The sequence below is a fragment of the Podarcis raffonei genome, chromosome 6 (genome assembly GCF_027172205.1).
Source record: "Podarcis raffonei isolate rPodRaf1 chromosome 6, rPodRaf1.pri, whole genome shotgun sequence".
NCBI classification, from domain to species: Eukaryota; Metazoa; Chordata; class Lepidosauria; order Squamata; family Lacertidae; genus Podarcis; species Podarcis raffonei.
The window spans coordinates 73,634,206-73,660,294 of NC_070607.1; the positions used below are offsets into that span (position 1 = coordinate 73,634,206).

General features: G+C 40.9%; 1 protein-coding gene across 11 annotated transcripts in view; it reads right to left on the reverse strand.

Moving 5' to 3' along the window:
* The window catches only part of PTPRT (protein tyrosine phosphatase receptor type T), a 603,119-nt gene that overhangs the window by 63,109 nt on the left and 513,921 nt on the right, over positions 1 to 26,089 (reverse strand). For 7 of the 11 annotated variants that reach the window (XM_053394030.1, XM_053394027.1, XM_053394034.1 and 4 more), the window contains 2 exons: positions 19,460 to 19,489; positions 5,708 to 5,856 (listed from right to left, as the gene is read on the reverse strand). In XM_053394030.1, the coding sequence (XP_053250005.1) occupies positions 5,708 to 5,856; positions 19,460 to 19,489 (179 nt within the window). The remainder of the gene's footprint in view (positions 1 to 5,707; positions 5,857 to 19,459; positions 19,490 to 26,089) is intronic. The other 4 variants (XM_053394036.1, XM_053394029.1, XM_053394028.1 and 1 more) reach the window with 1 other exon arrangement.

Below are 26,089 nucleotides of genomic sequence, written 5' to 3' on the forward strand. Positions count from 1 at the left end.
CAACTGATGTAATGTGCTTTATGTGGGACTGCCCTTGAAGAGAATTCACAGACTTCGGCTAGTGCAAAATGCTGATATGAGTGTTGTTATAAATGTGGGGTGGTGAGATCAAATTCAGCTTTGTACATGTTAGCTTTGTACATGAAGAGAGGTACCCCCACAATTGGAGGCAGGGGGTGGGGATTCAAACAAGGAACCCACCCTGTCTCTAGATTTAAGATGTCTTCCTTCAATCTTCAAGCTTTTTAATCAAGTCAAAATCATAGTATTTGCAACACTTTATGCAACACTTTTACATTTCAATATGTCTTGGAAGCTGGCTTTACATGGGCCAGCCAATATTTAAGGATTTATGGTACTCTGGTTTCAGAAAATGTGGTTCGCAGTCCTTTCACATTTGTTTCCAGTTTTACAATTATATATTTGTCTTCACCTTCACTGTGACGGGAAATGAGTTAATGCAAAAAACCCACAGTACATTAAAAAGAGAGATGTCAATAGATAAAATAGAAATAATTGTTCCATAATACCATATAAAAGTAGATAAAATCCAATATACATCAAAGCAATTTCAGAAGCAATTTCTAGATCTCCAGAGTAAACATTATTTACAAATGAATAAAAGCTCATCAGAATTACTCCATGGGGCGAACAGTGCTATTCTAACAGTCTCCAGGTGGAGTTGTATCAAGCCTACAGATATTTCTATTACACTTTAAAAAAAAGCAGGTCAAGCAATTTTCCAAAGTATTGTCCCATGGGAAACTGAACAAAGTGCTAGTGTGCCAGTAGAATCTACTGTTAACAAGGTTGTTTATAACAAGGGAACTGTACCGCGTAAGATTTCACTGATGGCATTTAATGCACCTAACTCACATGTTGTACAAATCTCTTATGGAGCCAAAATCTTCCCTTAAGAAAAGGAAGTGTATACTACTAAGCATATAGGCACTCAATAGACTGGCTCTTTGGATATGTATCGATGAACACATGAGTCTTTAAAAACCATCGCCTAAAGTAGAGATGGCTAACCTGCAGCCTTTCAGATGCTGTTGGCCTTCAGATTCCATAAATGCTGACCATTGGCCATGCTGGTTGGGGCTGATGGGAGTTGGAGTCCAACAACATTCCTAAATAATTACACTAAGAATGCAAATTAGTTTTTAAAAATACCGAGACTGGGATTATTTTGACCTGCTAGTGCTCTTTCAGCACAAGTTCTATAAAAAAGGTAAAGGGACCCCTGACTGTTAGGTCCATTAGTGGACGACTCTGGGGTTGCAGTGCTCATCTCGCTTTATTGGCCGAGGGAGCCGGCGTACAGCTTCCGGGTCATGTGGCCAGCATGACTAAGCCGCTTCTGGCGAACCAGGGCAGTGCATGGAAACCATGTTTACCATCCCGCTGGGATGTGCTTTCAAACTGCTAGGTTGGCAGGAGCAGGGACCGAGCAATGGGAGCTCACCCCGTCACAGGGATTCAAACCACTGACCTTCTGATCGGCAAGCCCCAGGCTCTGTAGTTTATACCACAGCGCCACCCACATCTCCTGAACAAGTTCTATAGGAAACCCTAAAATTCACTAGTGAACCCAGTTCTACAGCACCATAGGCAGCATCACGCTGAATTATCCAGTGAATACAAGTTTACTCTTGTGACTTCAACTGCCATTGAAAAATAAACTAGTAAATCTTAGAACAAAGGCTAGATTTCCTATTGCTATTGCAGACACCAGGACAGTTTGAAGGCCTTGCTGTTCCCAGCCCAGAGGACTCAGAAGTCTTGTTGGCTTTGTGTAAAATCTCTCTTAACCTTTGCATCCCAAATCTAAGCAATTTGTTGTTTGAGTAGTCACACAATCTTGTGCCTTGCATCACCTCTCCAGCCTTCCAGAGCCTGACTCTCTTGGCCGATGCCTCCTGCCTCTGCCCATTCTGCACTTTTTTTCTCTTCCCTGTAACCTAATCATTGGCCTGATGTGGTCTATAGTGCCTGCACCTGGCTCTTCAAGCTTGTCATTGTTTTAACCTGTGCCCACCCTGGAGCACACCATTTGTCTCTGATTCCAAGTGGCCCTGGCAGTTATGCAGACAATAGGAGATTCAGAAGGAAGACAAGCCAGAATAAGATACCAAGAGATGCTTTGAATCTCCATGGAGAAGTATATTCCTTGTTCTGTCAAGTCAAATCCAGAAGTTGGGTTTTCTTTGGAAGTCCTGAGTCAGGGCTAAAATTGTGCTAGTAACTGAGCTGACAAAGAGCAGCTAGAATCAAGTAAACTCTCTCTCTCTCTCTCTCTCTCTCTCTCTCTCTCTCTCTCACACACACACACACACACACACACACCCTTACACAAGACTCTGTTGTTCTCAAGGTTTGGGACATCCAGGGTTTCCAGATGGAAACCTCTCTCTTTTTCTAAAATCATTATCATTAATTATTGTTAATTGTTCAATTATTATTAAACAAAACAAAAGTGCCTCAATAAATACAGTGGTACCTCGGGTTAAGTACTTAATTCGTTCCGGAGGTTAGTTCTTAACCTGAAACTGTTCTTAACCTGAAGCACCACTTTAGCTAATGGGGCCTCCTGCTGCTGCCGCACTGCCAAAGCACGATTTCTGTTCTCATCCTGAAGCAAAGTTCTTAACCTGAGGTACTATTTCTGGGTTAGCGGAGTCTGTAACCTGAAGCGTATGTAACCTGAAGTGTATGTAACCTGAGGTACCACTGTACAGTTTCAGATTGCTAAGGCAAAGGGAAGTACTCAACTTCTTCGTCTCATTAGTGCAAGGGTTTCCCCTTGCACAATGGTACTTTCCTCCTCTTCTTGCCCTCCCCCTCTCCAAATCTCCTAGGGAGGCTTGGGGGAAAACGCAGAACAGATTTAGGGGATCTGCAAGGGGAGAAGGGAGAAAAAGTCCAGCTGCACAAGCAGAAATTCTGTCACTGACAGGATGCTTACTTTACCACTACATTGGATATAACCCAAAGTGATAGCATACTGTGTCATACAGACCTTAAAACGCTGAATTCTAATATATAAGAATGGGTTTGCCAGTGCTTCCAAAGCAACACAGCAGTGGCTTGTGAGGGTTTGTGTGTATATGGAAGCAGTAGTGTGTTCCCAGTAGTGATCGTGTTGTGCTTATTTAGACAGGGATCAGGTAGGGTGTTCCAAGGGATCAGGTAGGGAGTTCCAAGCTGGTGGCAGCAGCCCCACCACTATACCCACACCTGCAGAGCCACCACCTCCAACTCTGGTGCTCCCCAAGGTTTGCTACTCCTACATTGTCCCATCCCCACCCAAGTTCAGCCTCACACAACAATTGGGAGGATGAAACCCCTTCATGTACCACCAACTGTGTTGTTTTGCCCCCAAACTAACAAGGGTTTACTATTCTAGACAAATAGAACAATCACATCCTTTCTCTTGTCCTATACACAGTATAGTGAATGTATTCAACTGATTTTTGTGGAGGAAATATGCTGAAAGTTTTGCAGCTTTTGCTGAGGCTTTCAGGATCTGGAGGAAAGCTTTAGCTACTGCAGGAGTTAGGTATTCAACCTGAATTTCACAACTGGTGAACTTCCGTGTCAGCTCTAATAATACTCATAAGGAACTTTTTTCTGCACTCATCATCTTTGCCCTTATTGTTCCCATCTAAGTTCCCAGTAGGCAATGCTAACTTTATAACTGCACATGACAGCATGGCTTTGAATGCAACATCAGATGTCATGCTAGCATAACACCTTCCCGTGGACTTCCTTAGGCAATGTCCTCTGTTTCAGAAGTGAATATTTCATGCCCTTTAGTTTCAAAGCAAAACTGCTTGGCTTCCAAACTGAGATTCCTGAATAAGCAACCTGTGATAAAATCCTAAACTTTATCTTCCTTTTTCTTCTGTTACTTTCCAACAGCTGTCAACCTGGTTGTGTCCATGATACAGAGTACTCCTTTGGACCACTCCTGCCAGATCTGCTTTATGTATGACCTACTGCATGACAGTCCATCAGTGTGGTGTCAGCGCAGCAGTGCCTCTGTGCTGGGTGGATCATTAGTGTATCATTGTTCATTTGATATGGCGTCTCACTCATCATGCTCATGGGATGCCAGGCTTCAGGAGATGTGCTCTGTGTAATGTACCTCACTGGATGCTACAGATACTTGTGGATAATTTTAGCTCCCTAGTCTGATCTTCCTTGCCATCTCTTTTTTTCACTGAGTAGGTACCTATATCCATTTCTTCCGTAGGGTACTGGGTAAAATCACAGCAGCTTCGATACAAGGCTTCTTACATGGCAGATTCCACACTCCACAAAATTATTTTATGTTTCCTGGTTTTTAAAACATTACAGTTTGGAAGAAGAAGAAGAAGAGTTTGGATTTAATATCCTGCTTTATCACTACCCGAAGGAGTCTCAAAGCGGCTAACAATCTCCTTTCCCTTCCTCCCCCACAACAAACACTCTGTGAGGTGAGTGGGGCTGAGAGACTTCAAAGAAGTGTGACTAGCCCAAGGTCACCCAGCAGCTGCATGCGGAGGAGCAGAGACGCGAACCCGGTTCACCAGATTATGAGTCTACTGCTCTTAACCACTACACCACACTGGCTCCCTCACAGTTACCAGAGTCCTATTCCTGACCACAAATGAGCACAAAAGCTGAGGCCATTTCTGCTTCCGTGGCTCCTAGCCCTCCCTGGACATGCTAGGGATATAACCTGGGACCTTCTTCATGTAAAGCCAATACCCTGCTAGTGAGCTACAGCCCTTCCATTAACAGCTACTGAGAATGGTTGCAGGTGGAAGTGGAATGTCTGTAGTTTCCAGGCGTCCTCTAACACTGACCGCATTTCTGGTTTCTAACTTTGCCTGTGAACCTGCACTCTCTAACTAAAACAGCTTAGCATAGTTTTAGATAGTATTGATTAATAACTGAGCCATGTGTTGTTTTGGAGAGAGAGAAAAAATTAAGCACAGAGGATTGTAACAAAAATGCAGTGCTCTGTTTTCTGTGTGTTTCCTCAGCTGTCCAGCAAGACATATCCTTCAATCTTAGAGGAAATTTAAATTCTATCAGCACCATCATCAGCTGCACTGTACTGATGTGATATTCCTTTCCAGTGCCAGGGCAGGGGGAAGTCAAACCACAGGCATGGGATGTGGCAGAGATCAGCAGCTGTGTAACAATGCTGGGTTGATCTGGACCTAGTAATGGAGGAATAGGTTGCTATGGACATGTAACACCTGACCTGGAGCTGTTGTTCCTGCTCTGATGAACTGTGGCAACTGTATGGTTGCTGTATGGCCACTAGGTCATGAAGAACCCCAACTTCCAAATATCCCTGGGGTTGGTTTGTCTGTTTGGGGGTTGCACAGCCAGTTCAAGAACCATGTGCAGTATTCTACTTAAGTCAGAATTCAGTGAAACAGAAACTTGCCTAAATTGCTCAGGTGCTAAAATGAATTATTTTAATACTTTTATTCAAGTGACATTAGAAAAAGCAGAGACCTGTAGCAGAAAGAGAAACATCTCAGGAACAGAAATGGAGACATTTCACTCTCCCAGTTATTTTTATTACTCTTGTTTCCCTTACAATACGTTTCAAATCCTTAAGATTTTTGTTCCCATGGGATCCAAGAGTTTTAATTACCACAAAGCTTTCTGAATATGGAGGTACCAATTGCAAACAAGTAAAACTTACTGAATCCATTAACATCTTGGCAGCTTGAAGAAAAGGCTTCCTCATTATGAGCAGAACTGAGTTTCGTAGCAGTCTTGTCTGAAGAAGCAACAGGGCCCATTTCTCTCTGACTGCTGCTCTGCGTCTCCTTTTGCTTCTTGGCTAGTTTCCTTCAGGGTGTTTTGAAGAGGGAAGAAACCATTGTTAGGGTTTTTGTTTTGGTTTTAGCATTTCTTAACTGATCAAATTGAAAGAAAACAAGCCGACAAAATAATACCTTAAAAGAGAGAAAAAATATATTTCCGGTTTTGAGCAACATGCAGGTCTATTTGCAAATGTGAGGAAGCATCACATTGCATCTCCATTGTAAGCATTAGCAATGGAGAGTGCATATGGAAACTAGCAATGGAGTGTCATGTAAACTGAGAGCAAACAAAAGCAGGGCCAAGGAAAAGAGAAAACGGCAGAATGGGATATTAATGGGAAAATACCAGGCAACTGCCTAAATCCAGCCTGGAATTTCCCACTGATAAGTTTACACTAGATCAATACCTAAAAGTCCAGGGCCAAATCTACTTCCCTTGAGAAATGCCTTGTCTCTTCCCCATATACCAATCCAAAGTGGAAATCTGGTTGTCACCATGGGACAATGTGTGGGGATCTCAGGTTGGGGCTTTGTCCCTTTACCTTGTTTTCAAAGAAGCCTAACAGAAAAGAGCAGGTATCGCACAAAAGGAAACACTCTTTAAGGTGTTGTTGACACAGTTGCTTAAACTGAGTTTTTGATTCTCCATACCCGAGTGTAAATGAAATGAAAAGCTACCATTAAATAGTTGTATTTACATATTTTTTATAAAAATATATATGTTTTTCTCCCTGATTCCTACGACATCAAGAACAAAGGTGACACTTTATATATATCCTGGGCCGATAAACATTCTTGTTTGGGGTATTATTCACTTGTGAAACCCTTGATGTCATGGGTAGGGAAACATTTTCATCTGACGGGCAGGATCAAAAGTGGCAACCCTCTGTGGGTCACATTTGACCTATACACCTGTTTTAGTTACCTGACATGATATGGCATACTTCGCAAGTGCTCCGAAAAAAGGGACATCCTGGTTTTTTTGTGTGAGATCACGGCGGCCATTTTGGCTGCCACTCTCTCTCTCACTTTCATGCCCTGCTCTCTCACCCTGAATAAAGCACTTGAGAGCATAACACAGGTCACAAGACTCACCCGGGAGCAGATCCTGGAGGACATACATCATGGTTTTGGCTCGGGGAAAAGTTCAACGGTGTGATATGGCATCAGATAGATTCAGACTCCCCAAAAGCAATAAGGTTTGTATTTGGCTCCAAATCGAAGCAGCACCAAATACAAGTCCGGGCTGCAAAGGAGCAGCTGACAACACTTTCTAAAGTTCCCAATTGTCCCTTTGCAGTTGCGGTTTTAGGGGAGCTCCTGAGTAGAAATGATCCTGCTTGAGGCAGCAGGGCTTGCATTCATGCCCAATTTAAACAGTCCAAAACTGCAAGCCAAGGAAATCAGAAGTGCACTCTGAGGCTCTTGGTTGTTCCCATAACAGCCTTGAAGTCCAAATTAGATAGGCTCATGGGCCTAATTTGTCCTGTGGGCCAGAGTTTCCTCACCACTGCTCTGTTTCCAGAGGTATTATCCATCTAAATATTAGATGCTGTGAGAGAAGGCAGAAAACAGCAGAAGAAGGTTGTTTCCTTCACACACTATTTGTGTGTGGACTTTTCCTGAAAGCATCTAGCTGGCCACTGTTTTATGGAGATGGACCTTTGGTCTAATACTGCAGGAGTCTTATGTTCTTAAAATGGCCTACTGAGTGCCACCTAGTAATTTCCTGTTTGCCATTTCTAAACAGAAACATATACCACATTAGTTACAGAAGACACAGTCCACATTTCATATACACATCAGATTTGGTTGAAAATACTGCTGATTAATTCCTACCTATCATTTTCAGGTGGTGAGTAGTTCTCCTGAATTTGTTCCCATGTGGTGAGAATGATCCAGTATTAGTATGTATGAGGGCAGGAGAAGATGGGGCCTTGAGGAGAACCTACCACTGCCACCTCCTTTCCTTCTCCAAGGTACATTTCTAGGGTCTTAAGATAGGAATAGGGAGCAGAGCTCATAGGATATTTGGTGCTCTTTGCAAGCACTATGAGTCATAAGATCCCCAAATCCTGTATTTATTGTACCTTGTGAACCCTCTACATGTCAAGGATCTTCAGGAAATTATTGGTGCCTCTGTTGTCAATGACACACACTGGACTCAAGTCTAGATACAGGCTTGAGAGCACCTAAATGATCACAACAAAGGAGCATTAGCAGCAGAACAAACTAAGCTTTTCTCACCTTCCTCTTTCTGACACCTGACATGCTGCTGATATGCTGTCATAGAGGGGAGAGCAAGAAGCCCTCCTTCCCCTTCATAGCTGACAAAACATCACTTAAAAGGTAAAAGGAATGGTTATTTGAGGTCCATGAGGTTGTGTGTGTGATAGGGAGGGGCTGTAAGAGAGTAGGCTAATGTATTTCTGAAAATGTACTTGGTCAGAAAATAAGCAGAGTTATTTCTCTCTTTATTTTACTAGTGAATTTGATGTGAATTAGAAGTTCCCCTCTTTAGTAAACACTAGGTCCCAACTCTTTCCTTGTGGAAATTCACTGAGAAGAAACAGCTCACCTGAGAAATGTCATCTTATGTTGGCTTTGCCACATTAAAACTGAATATGAGAAAAGAGGCCAAGTACTATTATATATAAAATGTTTGCATGATTTTTTCTTCGTCTTACACCAAGAAACATAAATAAAAGAAACATTTCAGCGCACTGGTCTCAAATGTTGAGATGTCATATTCATCTGTGGAGATATAACATCTCACCAGAATTACTAGTAGTGTACTACCCAACCTCTATCCACCATAAACCATTTTGGGATGTGACTGCAATTCTTTGAACAAGGCTCATCATTTCACTTAGACAGAGCAAAGCTACCCACTGAGACAGAATTGGTGTAAGAGCAACTGTATGTGACTTCTTTCTCACACTTTCCTAAAATGGACTGCAGAAATATCCTAAAATAAGGCACTAGGCCTGTAAGAGAGAGAGAAGTCACATTAAATTAACCACCCTTCTACAGGAGATTTGCCTGCGTTGAGTGTAAAAATCAGAAATGATTAAGAGTGACAGCAAAACCTTTGAAATAATAAACAACCAGTCCACTGTCAGCTCTAAAATTGCTCTCCTCGCCCCCACCCCAAAACCTACCCAACAATGGGAGATCCCATTGTTTGCCTCTGACTACCAGCTGTATGAAAATGGAGAAGAGTGATCAACTCTGCTTCTGTTGACATTTGGCTGCTCAAGTCTTCATTCATATCTGAAGGTGGTGGGTGGGGTGGGGGGACTCATTCAGAATGAATATTTGACATTCTATAAACCAGCAGCCCGGAAAGATACCACATAAATCTTCTGCACCAGCAAAGAAGTTTGCTCACATGGCCTCCATTGATAAGAAAATAAAACAAATATAAGGAAAGAAAGGAAGATTACTGTAAGCAGGGACTTTAATCTTATTTTCTTTGTTATTGAAATCTGAATAATGTAATTAAATTATGTTAAGAGTTTGCAGTTTCCCACAAACTAAATTGACTTGCTCACAATCAATGATGAGCCTAAAACATGCCTCCATCTTTAAGGAAAAATTAATTGGATCCTTGCATAGAAAATCTTTCTTTTCAATTATTTATCAACCATGCTTATTTAATACTGCACTCTGCCAAGGAAGCCTTGCTGAAAAGCCATGGTTGCACATATACCTAGAAAGAATTCCCCAAGCTGATTGGGTACCCTACAGATTGGCCTTGGTTGCGACTTCCACCAGCCCTCAGCCAGTATGGGTATCGGTTAGGGATGCTGTTGTTGTAGTAGTCCAACAACATACGGAGGGCACCAGGTTGGGGAAGGCTGCTTTAGGACCATAGGTTGCTCGTTATTTAGAAAAGTCACAACAGAACTGAAATTTTAATGACAATGAATCACATTTAAACATCATAAGAAGGTGACTGCTGAAGCCTTGTCAACTAATGGGATGACTCCTACCCAGAGTGGCCTTTGCATTCATTTGCTGTGAGGCAACAAATAGGAATCACATGCTTTTCCAGAGCTTACTGCTGTTGTCTGTTTCCCTCAGTCTCTCTACTATGGCTGTCTGAACCATGCCAGGGATTGAAAATACCATTTGCATACAGCATTTTGATTACAACAATGACATGGCCACACTTTTTTGAATGGAGCAGGTTCAGAAAGTTTGTGTTGCTGGGGAGACTGCTTTGATCTGCTTGTTGTGTTGATTCTGGGCTGCCTATTTTAATTTGAAAACATGTGTCTGTTTTAAATGGTTCCTTCTGTTTTGTTATGCTGACCTATGCTGTGCTCGGCGTACATATTTTGCAAGCAATTTCCCCTTATATATTTTCACAAGTTACTTTCACCAATGTGCACATTTCCGTATGCACTTTCCCCTAATATATGTATTTTTTGTAATTTGTATCCATAGTTTTGGTGAAGAACTGCATTTGGAAAAGTGTGTTTGGTTTTTGTGTGTGTGTGTGTGTGTTAAAGCAGCTTCATTTGGGTTTGTCTATCAGTTCAGGGACTGCAAATTCCTGAGTAGCTAGGTTCACATTAAAATGGGAACCAAATTAATTTCTTCTTCGTTCCTATATGTGGACTGCTTCCAGAAGGCTTGTCCTGAGAGGCAGCATAGAAATATTGAAAATATATAAAGATAAATAATAGGACCTAGAGTCTCACCTAAGACAAATCTATTGCAGAAACTTTTCAAAATATCACATGCTGCTAAAATATATATCCAAATGTGTTGCTTTTGGTTTAATGCTGACCACTGTGCAATAAAGTAACTAATCTTCTGTATTTTTTTTTGGGGGGGAGAACAAAACATTGAACAAATATAGTAAAATGTAAATCAATTTATTTCAAAATGTGAGAATGAGGGGGGAGGGGAAGGCACTAAAAAGGTTTGTCAGTGGAAGCCAATTCATGTTTACTCAGATGTAAGTCCCATTGGGCTTACTCCTTAGTAAGCAGGTCCAGAACTGCAGCCTCAGTCTGTTTTGCTGTTAATCCTTTTTGACAGGAAGTTGGATAGAGACATTAAAGCTTTGGAGCCTCAATTACATTTCATGTTTACCAAATATGGGCAGCCAGACCCAAGACTAGCTGTGTAAACTGCAGCCATAATTTTTGCAAGCTGCCTTGAGTCAAAATGCAGAGTATAAATAATGGAAAGAACATCAATACCTAAATATTTACAAGGGATGCTATGTTCAACCCCTAGTGAAATGAATTGAAATTAGCAGTTCCAGCAGCACAGGATATATAATCCCAGTCTTAGTGGGTTGTTGTACAGAACGAAGGTCCAGTGCACATTTGAGGAGGAGCTATCACTAATGTGAGCTTCTTTATTTATTGCAATGGAAGGGACATCTAAAATATCAAGCCACTCCTGAAATGGGAAAACTCGCAGTTTCTAAGGCTGTGTCTGTACATCAGTGGTCCTGCAGTATTTTGGTTTGGGGCAATTTTGGCAACCAACACCTTCAGAGTGCTGCTCTTACATCTGAGATGGTTCTGAAACAAAGGGAGCTCCAGCAGGAGAAGCGATGACTATATGGCACTTTGTTTCCACTGATGTACGGTACCTTTACAACCTTTAGTGAGTTTTAATGAACACCATCACAATCTTATTACAGGATTCTGAACATTTCAATTGTTTGCAATGAACGAAAGAAACAATCAACTACTACATAACTTTTCAGCGGAATTAAGGTGCTCAAGATAGCTCATGATGCATAGAGAATGATACTCTTAATCTCAGGGTCATGGGTTCCCGTCCCACGTTGGGCAAAAGATTCCTGCACTGCAGGGGGTTGGACCAGATGACCCTCATGATCCCTTCCAACTCTACAATTCTATGCTTCTATGGCTCATAGATCGCCGAAGAATTGATGCTTTTGAATTATGGTGTTGGAGGAGACTCTTGAGAGTCCCATGGACTACAAGAAGATCAAACCTATCCATTCTGAAGGAAATCAGCCCTGAGTGCTCACTTGAAGGACAGATTGTGAAGCTGAGGCTCCAATATTTTGGCCACCTCATGGGAAGAGAAGACTCCCTGGAAAAGACCCTGATGTTGGAGAAGATTGAGGGCACAGGGAGAAGGGGACAACAGAGGACGAGATGGTTGGACAGTGTTCTCGAAGCTGCCAACATGAGTCTGACCAAACTGCAGGAGGCAGTGGAAGACAGGAGTGCCTGGCGTGCTCTGGTCCATGGGGTCACAGAGAGTCGGACACGACTAAATGACTAAACAACAACAACAACAAATGGCTCATTCTGTGATTCTACTTCAGCCAGCTCTGCCAGTGTGGCCACGCAGCATTGACCTCATAGTCTCCCTCCCCTGCCCGTGCCCCATCATGGTAAGTGGCCATGAGACTACTCTCAGGAGGACATCTCCACCACTCTACTCCACCATTCTTGCACCCCCTATCACCGAAAAGCCAACTACTTGATAGCAAAACCAGTTATCACCAGCCATTTCCTACCGACATTTATGTTCTCAAGACACAAACCTTAGGGTGATGTATCAGCCTTCATACAACAGCCCAATACAATGCCTGTCCCCTCTAAGATAAGCCCAAAGGAGTTCAAAGGAGTTCACTCCCAGAAGGGTGTGCACAGTACTAAAAGCTGAGGGTGATAATATATGGCTGTTCAGATGGGGGAGTTAAACATTTAGCCCCCAAAGTCCACACACACTGGTGATGTCAGCCTATGCCATTCTTTTGCTTATCCCGGCATGACAGACAGGGGTGGCTGCAGTACCAGTGTGGTGTAATTTGCCTGGCAGCTATCACATTTTCAGTGGATGGAAAAAGGAACCCACTTTGCTATTTTCTGTTGTTTCAAGCTTGGCACAAAAGCACTGAGCTGAGAGTCCAAGAAAACAATGTACAGATATATACTTTATGAAAGGAGGATATTATATATATTGCAGAAGGGCCATATTATTGCAGTAAATTTTCAAGTGAATTTTTTTTTATATATCTTTTTACCATACATGACTTCAGTATTTTGGTCTGTGTGATCTGGCAGATTTCTGGATTTGCTAATGGAACACAGGTACATAAATTACTTGGCACCAGAAGTTTGTCAGATTTCTCAGTGGGAAATGATAATCTAAAATGAATATGTCCTTAATAATGAGCACTCTGGGCCACTATTGAAGCTTTAAAAGGGGTTTGTAAACAAAGCTGAGAATTGCTTATTAAATTCAGCTTAAATTATCTCTGGCAATAGGTGGCTGAATGCTCTGATGCTTCAGCTTCTTCACAATGTTGATCATGACAAAGGGCTGGATCTGGCAGGCTTCGTTTGCTTTTGCAGGAAATGAACAATGCTGTTTTGAGACTGAATGACTCTCCACAAAATGGAATATTTTGGCTTCAAATGCATGTGCACCAAAGCATTTCCAAAGCCAGCAAAGTGATTCTCTTTTATGTAGTGGACACAAGGGGTTTCTGAGACACACTAACCTGGACTTGGATGTTTAAACAGAGAGGTTTGCTGGAATTTGCTAGAGTTCAGTTCCTTTCACCTAGCACTAAGAAAAGCAAAACCATAGCTCAGTTTTCTGCCCTGCATAGATGAGGGCCAGTATGTTGAACATTAGGAGAGCTAAGTAGTGAAGAAACATTCTTTGAGCTGTACTCCAGTCCTCCCTGAAACTTTCATGGCTTTCCTAATCATTATAAGAGCTGTAGATCAACATATCAGAATGAGGGAATTTCGAATGAATGTTATACTGCATGGTAGGGAACTCTAGGAACACAAGAATCTGCCTTTTCATAAGTCAGACTATTGGGCCATCTAGCAGTGGCTTTCCAGGGTTTCAGACAATGATTTCTTGACCTTCTGTATACAAAGCCTGTGCTTACTACTTAAACTACAGCCCTTCCCAAAACAAGCTCTAATATGTAGACATAAAGAAGGCTGATCGCCGAAGAATTGATGCTTTTGAATTATGGTGCTGGAGGAGACTCTTGAGAGTCCCATGGACTGCAAGAAGATCAAACCTATCCATTCTGAAGGAAATCAGCCCTGAGAGCTCACTGGAAGGACAGATCCTGAAGCTGAGGTTTGGCCACCTCATGAGAAGAGAAGACTTCCTGGAAAAGACCCTGATGTTGGGAAAGATTGAGGGCACAAGGAGAATGGGACGACAGAGGACGAGATGGTTGGACAGTGTTCTTGAAGCTACCAACATGACTTTGACCAAACTGTGGGAGGCAGTGGAAGACAGGAGTGCCTGGCGTGCTCTGGTCTGTGGGGTCATGAAGAATCGGACGGGACTAAACAACAACAAGTCATAGAAGGCACTCCAATGGTGATTAGCAGCCTCTACTCTTGCTTGCTTGAAAGCCATTTCACACAGCACATGGGTTGATCCACGCTGAAATAAGGCATATGGTTAATAGTCAACCAGTTCATCATGTGTGCCCAGTAGGCCATAGCTGTCAGCATCTCCACTATGCTGAATTGTCTCTGAGTTAACTATTCAATTACTTTGTGCAAAACCACACAATGTTTTCAGATGAATTTCAAATATGTTGGTGAGCTGCTGATGGTTCTGGAAGAGGTGTCAATAGTATCTCATTTAGGTGACACTAAAAGAGTTTCTCTCTTCCACCAAGCTGTGGCTGTAGCAGTGCAATAAAAAAGGTAAATCAGAACTGTGAAAACAATACACTTTTATTTTGGAGTGAGCATTTGTGATTCAAGATGCAGAGATATTACAAGAGGGGAGAAAGCATACAAAAGTAGACAGCTTTTGACAGCTTTTTAAAAAAGAGCCATTAATTCAATATCTAGAGACCCTTCTTCAGCCACCAAAACCCAAATGAAAAAGTCAAACTCAACTCAAATTCTCAAACTCAAATTAGTTTGTTGCTTTTTAAGCTATTGAAGGCACAGAGATCCTTCTTGGGGCAGGGTAAATAAAATGATAAAAAAGTTAAAGCAACTACCATTGCTAGACCTTGAGCTCTAACTAACATGCAGAACCAAGGCAGAGGATAGTCAGCCGGTGTGTTGAGCTGTCTTCAGAGTGACAGAAGCATTTATCTGAAAATGCTTCCCTTCTACAAATAAGGCAATTGAAATGCTATCTCTGAAGTCCTGACAACCTGTATCAATGACAACTCCTGCTCTCTTCCCTGACCAGTTTCCCATAAACACAACAACTGGAAAATCCAGGGGAAGTGGCTTTCATCACATTAATGTCAATCACAGAGCATAGGCTGTATAAAGTGTGAAGCTAGCAAGAAACTCACTTTTGTATGTGTGTGTTTCATTCATTATGTAAATGGAAAGTGTCTGAAGAAACAGCTGCTGGATGGATACTTCAGAGAAGAATGTAACAGAAGTAACCAGTGTGTGCTGACATAAATTTAACATCAACATGTCGATATCAAAGAATTACTGCATGTATTGTGCTCATTTGCCCAAGAGCAAAGAAAGAATGTGGGGACCCAGTCTATCAGAATGCTTTTCAGGCAGCAGGGTAGAAGTTATTTATAATTAGTACCTAACAAGGACCAGGTTTCAATTAAGATGTGCAATCGCTACAGAGCTATTTACTTAAATTATGTGGGGATGAAGAACCTTTGTGCTCTAGTCTTCTCAATGACATTCTCTGTTCAAGGCTATTCCAGTATATGGTCTGAAGGCACATGAGGCCACCACCTTTCTGAAGCTAACCAGGTCTGGAACTGGGTGGTGACCACCTGGGAACCACATGCGCTTCACCTTGGGTTCTGTGATGGAAGACAGTGATATAAATGCTACAAAATTATGTCCTCAACTCATAAGGGCTGAGACAGAGGATGGGAACTAGGCAGAAGTGATATGATAAATTCTTTGATGGGGTGAGAAGATAGAGAGAAACAGCGAGGCTGAGCAACATATGTGAAGGAGGCGAAATGTGTGAGTGTGGACGCAATGAGAAAATGAGCCTTGGATATAATAGGCTCTGTCTCTCTGAACGCATCTGTTCTGCTTCACTTCCATTGTACAAAGTGCTATTCCATCTGCAACACTTGCTTGTCTGGCCACTGCTCAAGCAACCCATAAAAAGGGTCTGCCCAAATGTAATCCTTCTAATAGGTAGTGCCGTTGTGCAGTTTTCTTTTCAATGATCTCAAAGGGGCTTGGCATGGGAACCTTATGTGAAGTATGTAAGATCAAAGGTTTCTTCAAACTAGAAAGAGAATCGATGTTTTATTTAGCTTCATGTATCTCAAGAAAACAAGAAATAGATTCAGCATGTAAATGGTGCCATTTTCCAAAACTGCAGGTATAATTTCCCCCCAAATTATTCTTTAGGAACTACTCCATATATTGCCTATGTATGTGATTGCAGTGAGAATGAAAAGTATTCCCTGCACAACACTAGTTCTCTACAGTAGATGTTAAGTGTGCGGTGAAATGGTGGCTGGGAATTCATATTGGAGTTGTTGAAGTCTCCAAATATTTTAGATGAGATAAGATGTAGTGCCATAGATTCCTCAAACTCATAAAGATAGCCAAATGCAGCAAAAGAAGAGGCTTTAGCCTATATTACACTCCAACAACAATATTGCTATAACAATAATAGTAATTAAGAATTGTATGCAGCTCTATCAACCTAATCCCTCCCACTGGCTCTATCTGCTGCCATTATCTGCCAAGAAGTAAGGAAAGAAAGGGGGGGGGAGTGTGTTTGGATGGTCAATTCAGAGGAGTTGTGAATTCTTCTGTGGCTCAGATTTTACTCTGAGCCATAGAAGAATTTCAGGGTTTTTTTGTAAAGTCCCTGTCTATTCCGTATGCAATGTTTATGAGCCCCTGAAATTTGTATCTGAACTTGAACTCAGAGCTGCCCACCAGCATTTATACCTTTGGATGATTTTTGCACATTGCCTGGCATGCTGTGGTTGCTGCCATACTTGTGGCTGCTCCAATTACACTCCAAGCAGTATAGCGAACCTTCAAGTCCATACTGTTTGGTTGTACTTGTCATAAGTGTTTATGTCATACACCAGTAACTCACACCACCCCAGGGATTCAGTGGCATGTTATGTAAACATGCAAGTGCAGCTGAACAATACAAGTGTAAGATTATACATTCCCAGAGCAGCATGGGAGCAATTACAAAGGTCACAGGAACCATGTACTTCAATTAACATATAAAGCAGACCTTATGTCTGGAATATTATTATTTCAGTAAGCAGTGATTGCACACGGGAATTTTCTGTGAAACAAATTAACCCTTTAAAACAAACTTAGGCTGCGTACACATTACCAGCTTAAAATGCAGCAAGGTCACGTACACACACCCCGGCTGCATTTCAAATCATATTTGCACTTCATTGTACACATCAGCATGGCTGGATGTGTTTGCAAGTCATATCCTATATAGTCACACCAGTGGGCAGAGAGGAGGGCATGGATGCTCCTTATAGCTTTTATTTTCTAATAGGTTGTAAGCTGATGGTGGGGGACTACATCAAAACACAGTATTTCTAAAAAAGCACACAACAGGAACAATGTAGATTGTAGCAAATATTGTGTGTGCATGGCTTCACAAAACAGTGGTAACAGTGCATTAGATGTGGAGTAAATGGGAGTGTGTACACACCTTTATTAAAAACTGAGACAAGCGTTTTTTAATCAGCTTTCAGGAGTGTGTTCTGCATAACACACATTTTATTTATTTTGTTTTATTTATTTATTTATTGAATTTATATACCACCCTATACCCGGAGGTCTCAGGGCAGTTCAAAGAACATTGTAGCTACACTTCACTCACAAATTGTAGATCCCAACATGACTTGAGCAACAGGTAATATGGAAAGATCCTGTGTTGGTGTGGCACCTCTACAAGTGATGAGGCAGGAAATGTAATATGTGGTTCTTCCATCCCTCATTAATTTATCTAGTGCTGTGCTGAAATCTGTCCTCTGGTTTCTTGAAAGGTTTCTTCCCCCATGAAGGAGCCACCTGCCTTTGATTTCATTTCAACTCATTTCCATCTCACAGTGCCCCTGAACCCCTAAAGGGCATCTTTTTATTGTGCACTCACTGATCATTTGCCAAGCACCCCCAGAAACATTTGAAAGCAAGACAGAAGGGTGGTGCTATTCGATAGAAGGGTTTTGCTATCTGAGAGCAAGACAGACTATTCCCTCCTCCTCATTACCATGTCTGCTCCACTATTTAAACAAATTCCTCGAATACAAGAGTGCCCGGGAGGATGCACTATATGTGTTTTCCAATCTGCTGAATAACTAGTCTCCCTATACATCTGGGTATTAGGGACCTGCAGTTTCATAAGTAGTGTGGTTCTTATCTGAAACTTCCACCACCATGGATTTTTTTTTTTAAAAAAACCTCTCTGTTCATTAATGATTTTCCAGGAACAATTAACAAGAAAGTAAACAATAAAAATTAGAAACTATATTCACAGTCTCCATAGCCATATATTAGCACAATACAATGTAATATTAGAGTTTATCTGGGCAATGAAGTTGACAAGAAAGAGTCCCTTCAGAAAGAAAGCTGTGTCGGGGGAGGGGGGCTGCATTCCCTGCCACCCTAAGCGACACAGCAGATTACAATGCAGGAGAACCTAATCATGTATGTCCCACATCACATCTAGATTGGCACTTGGTTCCTTGTAGAACTCAGCAGAAAGGATAATGTGGGACAGAGCTCTGCCTGCCACTGGTTATAGCTCCACCTACTGTTGGCCTCCCACCCTTCCACCCTACCAGTCCCAACGGACACCAGCTATTGCTGCTCAACCCTCCTTTCCCATCAGCTAGAAAAGAGAAAGGTTCACGATTCTTGAGCAGTTGCAGCAAAGACAGTGAGTACCCTAGATGCTCACCACCTGCTTTTGGAAACAGTATTTTTCAAAGTGAAGGACAGTTTACAGTAACTTGGTGCTTAGCCTGCTATTTTCCTATTAGTCTACACCAGAAAGAAATGATAATCAGCAAGACTGCAAGGGGTGAGTGAGATATAAAGGCATGGGTTTTAATTGCAAAAGGAAGAAGAAGAAGAAGAAGAAGAAGAAGAAGAAGAAGAAGAAGAAGAAGAAGAAGAAGTGTTTAGACTTGATATCCCGCCTTTCACTCCCCTTAAGGAGTCTCAAAGCGGCTAACAATCTCCTTTCCCTTCCTCCCCCACAACAAACACTCTGTGAGGTGAGTGAGGCTGAGAGACTTCAGAGAAGTGTGACTGGCCCAAGGTCACCCAGCAGCTGCATGTGGAGGAGTGAGAAAGCAAACCCGGTTCACCAGATTACGAGTCCACCGCTCTTAACCACTACACCACACTGGCTCTCAATATGGAAGTAGACATATTGAGTCCCCATGACTTTTTTTTTTAATAGCTTCATGAATACAAAAAGGTGGTTGTGCGGATATTGGGTAGATGATGTGCTTTAAAAATGTAGTGTGCTACAAAAACCAAAACAAACAAAGAGAAAAAGAAAAGAAAATGTGACTGGTAAAATAAAAAGTAATTTGTAAAAATTAAAAAGCAAAACAAAACCCTGCAACTCTAATGAACATGCTCAAGAAAAGTCATATTCAGCTAGGTACTTACAAGTAATAGGAGTAGGAATATGCATTTCTTCTAAATATGCAGTCAGATGAAGAAAATGTCCAAAAGTGGGGAAGAAGGAAAAAAAGCATGATTAGACTTTATATCCATTATGTTAAGCTTGAAATGCACACAGTATTGCAGCGCTTCACCCAGTTTGGCTTTATCTTTTATAGATTTCTGAGCATTGCTCCAAGGTCTGAAAGCTAATCTCCGAGAACAGGAATTCCTGGGTTCTACAACTATAACTGCCACTAATGCATTGCACGGCCCTGGGCAAGTCACTTCACTGTGCTTTGAGTTCCTCACCAAGGAGTAACACGAAACTACCCATTGCTGCAAAACAGTTTAAAGTCTATCCGTGGGAAGTCTAGCAATGAAAAATGTGAAGAAGAAAAAAACACATTTAGTATTGTAATAGTAGGAGGTTTTAACTTAATACTAGGATAGAACTGAAAGATCACTAGCAAACGCTTCAGCTCTGAAAAGAGGGGCTTTCAGGGGCTAAAATAGTTCACAAAGCCCTCACTGCTAACCTTATTGGTTGCTTATTTGTGATCCTGACAGAAGCAGTGCACTGCCCGTCCTGCTGCCACAGAGCACAATTTTCCACATCTATTATTTGCACATAGGATTCCAAACTGAACAAGGCTGGCATGGTTTGTCCTTACTCTGATTTGGCTTCTAATGTTACTACATAGTCAAATCTCATTGCAATGTACACAATGATATTTGGCTACATGGCACCTGAAGTCAAAACAGAGTGAGGGCAATGCTTTCTGCCCTCACTCTGTCTGGAGTCTTGATTTAAAAAAATAAAAAATGAATAAAATAATGCCCCAAAGCAGTGGCACCAGACTGAATAAGGAAAACATGCTGACTCTGTGTGTAGGGATATCCCCCCCCCCAAAAAAAAATGAGAGAGGGACCCCCTGTTTGTAGGGTGCCAACAATGTGGATTTTGCTACAAAATGTATATTGCTAGTATATGGAATTGTTTCTCTTTTTTAAAAAATCCTGCAGATATGAAAATGCATAATTATGTATTCTATACATAAATGATATCTCTTTGAATATTTCACAATAATATGATTCATTTAAAAGTGTATTGGCTTGAAAAGGAGTTGAAAAAAATACCCAGACCACTATCTACAGACACACACACACACACACACACACACACACACACACACACTTAAGCTGTGTTCTTCTTGAGAAATCTCCTGTTCTTAGAAATGAGAATTAAACCTGCATGTAGATTTTCATGCATCATGATCACACATGCATATACACCTTGTACAGTTGTGCATAGTATTCCACTGATGCATTGCCTAATTTGAATACTGATATATTATCAATTATTATACACCAGCCCCCAAACAGCTATGGCGATACACAAAAGGAGCCCACAAGACTCCTCAGTCTGCTGGAGCTCACATACCCCACTTAGAAAATCAGTGATCATGCCAATTAGCTGCTTGGGGGACACAATTTAATCTTCTTATCCTCTCTGTGAAACAGGTAACTGTTGTGATTGTCGACTGTTTAACAGAGCTGGACATGCCCAGCCCTGGCAGTGCTGCATACAAACTGTGGGAATGCAGCCAATTATAGTCCTGGAACAGAGTGCATAATATTATTGTCTCATTTTGAATTCAGGGCTTCTTATCTCCCAAATATTATTCACTATGAGGGGCAATCCACTTCTACATATATAGTTTCTAAGACTATCCTAGTGACAATATACAACACACTACCTCTCAACTTCTAAAGTACTGTTAATACAATTTGGGGTGTTCTTTTGCATTGGACATTTGAGAGTTTAGCCCAAACATAGACCCGTGTAGCAATGCATCATGGTAGAAGTTGTCCTGTCTTGACAAACATGACAATGACACACTGTCATAGGAGAACAGACAAGAGCAAGAACAGTACAATGAAACACAGGGAAATTCAGCTTAACACAGAACTACTTGAAAATATTGCAACAGTGTTCTGTGTCCAAAAAATTGGAGGAGGTTGGCAGTTCTTGAACACTGTCACCAGCAAGATGACTATTACAGTCTGAACTATTTTGTCTGCAATTAACAAACCAGTTGCTCTAGTATAAATTAAGAGCTGTCATGTGGTCTTGTTGAGAAGATTAGGGATAAGATTTTCCCCATTCCATTCCTTAGCTCTTCCATTAATTTAGTCTGCCCTGCATTCTATTTCTCTTGAATTCCAGTTTAACTAGGAAAACTTCTGAAATTAATTCTGGAACTGAAGCATGCACAGTTTGCTACAGATTACAGTTCTTTTGCCTCTTTACCCATCTCTATGTTACCAGTGAGCATGTACCCATCAATACAATACTGGAACAAAGAGATCTTCATGTGATCATGTACATGATTGTATCAGAATGACATTCTGTCAGGTGTTTCACTGATATACATATGTAGTCCTGCACAATGGTAAACTACCAAGGAAAACGCTTACTCACATAACTGTATGTACAATCACATCAAGATTCTTTACTACAGTGTTTTATCAGAGCACAAAAGTGCACATATGCATTGTTAAAACACCACATAAAAACTATCACAGTGCAATCATACCCGTGGTTAGATACTGGTTCTTTTTGCAGTGTTTTATTAACGCAGATAGGCACATTCGAAATGGAGGAAAGATGTCAATAAACTGAAGTCACTGAAAGACTACATGCACTGACCATTGCTCTGTAAAACAAAACAAACAAAAAAACCATGGAACCACAGAAGATTCCCTAATGCACAGATTCCACTCTGGAAGCATCTACTCCATGACTCCAAAATATGAGGAGAAATTCAGATGAGAAGAATTTTGGAAGACTGGTCCAGAATAAATGATTTGTGGATTGCAGGCAGGGATGAGGGTACATTTTCTCATGTCTCAGATTTTAAGTATAATTCAGTTGCCATGCTGAATTCACACGGATAGAAGCCATTTAATCTCTCCTCTAATTGGTAGTTGCTAGGCATTTGCAAGAGCTGACTGCTCCTTCCTCTCCCTCCCAGGTTTATATGCTTTCCAAATAAGTGGTACAGGGCTTGTAGAAGTAGAATTACTGTTAATTGTTCTGTGGATAGTGAGTTTCTACACTGGGGGTTGGAAACTAGTGTCCTCCCCCCAGTGTTTTTAGACTACCACTCTCACAATCCTTGGCCATTGGTCAATGTTGGCTATGGCTGATTAGAGCTGGAGTCCAAGAACAACTGGGGGACCACGTTTTCTCTATTCCTGTTCTATTTCATACCCCCTTGGACCACCTCTACAGTCAACAGGTGCTGAGGACGAGAGGACAAATGTTACTGTTTCTGTCTCAGTCATTATATGATAATTATTACAAGCAAGTCCACTACAAATGCTATCCAGTGATGCATAAGATGCCCTGGAATGCCCTGGCGATAACCCTATTGTACATGGAGAACATGCTTTGGTGTGGGGAATGGGTCCTCTAGAACAGTTCCTCTAGAAGAGCCCTCTTCTGCTCACTGAAGGGGTGTTTCAAACTTAGCAGGAGAGGGTTGTATGAAAAAAGTGATCCCGCGCCATCCAAAAAATTGTTATGTTTCTGCAAGCTCTTGAATTAGACTTCTACAAGTTGCTTCTCATAAGCTTGCTCAGTCCACTGGAGCTGATAAGCTACAACCTGCCTCCTTCTTATTCATTCATGTTATTTACAGTATTTATTTATTTTCAGGATTTATATTTTGCCTTCCCACCAAAGTTTCAAGGAGGCTAACAGCAGCATACTTGGTTGAAAACACAATAAATAACAACACCGAATATGGAAATAGCAACTTAACACATATTTATTCCATAATATACCATCGGTATATTATTTCAGTGCACTGTCTATGAGCAACCTTCTATTACTTGTGCAAGAGTTCACAGAACAGCATTAATGTATATTCACCTTTTGCTAAACAGCTCGTCGTCTGTTAAAACTAAGTTTTATATACTTTTCTTTGCAAAGCTTCAATTCCATGTATGCTGGATGTACAGAATCATCTCCACATAGAGAATTAGTAGTTTGAGTATTGTTGCCAAAATAAATAAAACTAAATGATGCTTCAAGCAAAGCTATTATATCCTTGACTATTTTCCTCCATCCTAATATAGTGTGAATTTTGACATGAAAGGCATATTCACACATTTTATCTTTCCATTCAGTTATTGAAGGAAGAGCCAGTGCCCTCCAATATTTTGCATAGGTTAACCTCTCTGATATCACTGATAATGTTATTACCTAATGCATGTGAAATGAAGGATGTATTGATTTTGGAATAACTGTTTCTTGCCTTGGAAAAAAGCATATAATCATTATTTTCTATGTGCTGACAGATAGCCTCTAAAAATACATCATGCCTTTTCTTAAATAATGTATTCAAAGGTTTAAGTGTTTCCTTTTCTTCCTATTTTATCAGGGAAATTATCCATAACTACATTCATATCTTCCCCTAAAATGAGTTCTATGAATTCTATGAATATTTAGCAAGCGTCTCCAAAAAACAGTTTTTGTTCAGAACTGGGTGCACAGATGTGTGTGTTGAGAAATTAAGTTCTTAAGCTGATGTTCTCCTTTCGTAAGCACCTTTGTCTTTCTATTAAGCACCCAATGGGGGCCTTTTTGTTTCAGCTGCCCTATGCAGGAATATTTTCTTTTTGGTACAGCGGTTCTTTTAGCAGATTACACTGTTGAAAATGTATATGATATTCTGGGATGGAAATCTACTTTTTAGTACTGCTGTTTTATGCATGCTGTGGGTGTTTAGAAGAAATTGTATTGCATTTTTTATTCTATTATTTTGAAGCTGTAATTTTAAAATTGTTATGTAAACTGCGTTGAGAGTGTATTATTCAGAGGGGTGGCCTATGCATATTCTAAACTTCATTTCTGACTTCTGGGGATTACACATAATGGATAACCATCACAGGTTTCGAAAGTACAGGAGTTAAGCCACTTGGCTTTGCCCATTTAAATCTTACTTAGTGATAAGGGGGATTACAGTTTAGCATTTCTGATGCCTGCAGTCCAGATATGCAGGACATTCCAACCAATACTGACTTTTGCTGTTCTTCATGGGTGATAGGCCTGGAGAGTTCTGTGAAGGCAGCTTGCTCTGGTCAACAAACATTTCAGTGGAAGATATCTTAGGGGTGACCAGATGAGCATCTAGGACAATGTGTTAATAATAATAATAATAATAATAATAATAATAATAATAATAATAATAATTTTATTATTTGTACTCTGCCCATCTGACTGGGGTGCCCCAGTCACTCCCATGTCTTGGTATGAGAGACCATGTTTGTGGTGCCGACTCATGAATGGACCTTCTCAGTAGCATCTCCCCACTTAGTAAGATGCAGGTGCATTCCTCATTATCAACATTCAAAGGAAACTAAATACAGTAGTACCTCTGGTTGCGTAACCCTCTGGTTACGTAAACTTTGGGATGCGAAAGCGGCAAACCTGGAAGTATTTTACTGGGTACTGCTGCACGCACATGCACAGAAGGGGTCCTCAGGTTGCAGAAACCTCGGGATCTGACCGAAGCTCCGGAACGGATCCCGTCCACAACCGGAGGTACCACTGTACATTCCTGTTGACCTAGGCATTTGATGGCTGAAATGCACTGCTCCTAACAACCCTACAATCACTAGCGATGAGGATATTTGATTATTTTCAAATGTTTTGGATTGTTTACATATTTAAATGTTTTGTTTGGCTTCTTTGGAAAGGCAAGATAGATAGTTGATAAGAGATAAATAGTGCCGCCAAACAGATTTGAGGCACTAATATTCAACAAGGGTCAACCTTAATTTTTTTAAAAAATATATAAAATTGTCCAGTAGCACCTTAGAGACCAACTAAGTTTGCTCTGGGTATAAGCTTTCGTATCTGAAGAAGTGTGCATACACATGAAAGCTTATACCCAGAACAAACTTAGTTGGTCTCTAAGGTGCTACTGGACAATTTTTTAATGTTTTTTTACTCTGCCAGACCAACACTACTTGACATTCACTACCTGAATCTTAATTTTTGAAGGTAATTGTAAGCTCTCAAGAAGTATTTCAAGCTGAGTGAGTTTACATCAGTTATATGGAATCTTTGACTGTTCACCCATCCCTAATTTCAGTCATGTTTACTTCTTCTGGCAGTGTGTCTTTTTCACCCTGAAACATTTTCTCCTTATACAATCCCACAATGCTCTTGTTTCCCGCATTTGGATAGCAAATGCTACATTCAGAAAAATCAGATGTGTCTATTACTGATCAGTTATAATGCCCTGGGCCATGAGCAGATGTCACTCTGATGTCTGAAGGTAGTGCCTCAAGTTTGTCTAATTAAATCACTACTTTTCTGCCTCATTGCCTTGAAAAGCAAGAGAATCTCATACTAGCTTCTCTGTGGGCTAAGAGATTATTATGGAAGTCTGAGTACAATGTAGCTAAGACACATATGGTTGCTTTTTTCTTTTTGTATAATGTAAGGACTAATCTTTATTTTAAAATTATGTATTTAGGAGTTGCCGTTTTAAAAAAGAAATAATCCATTTATTATACAGATTGTTCCAGTCCATCAATATTTTGGATAGTTTCTCATCT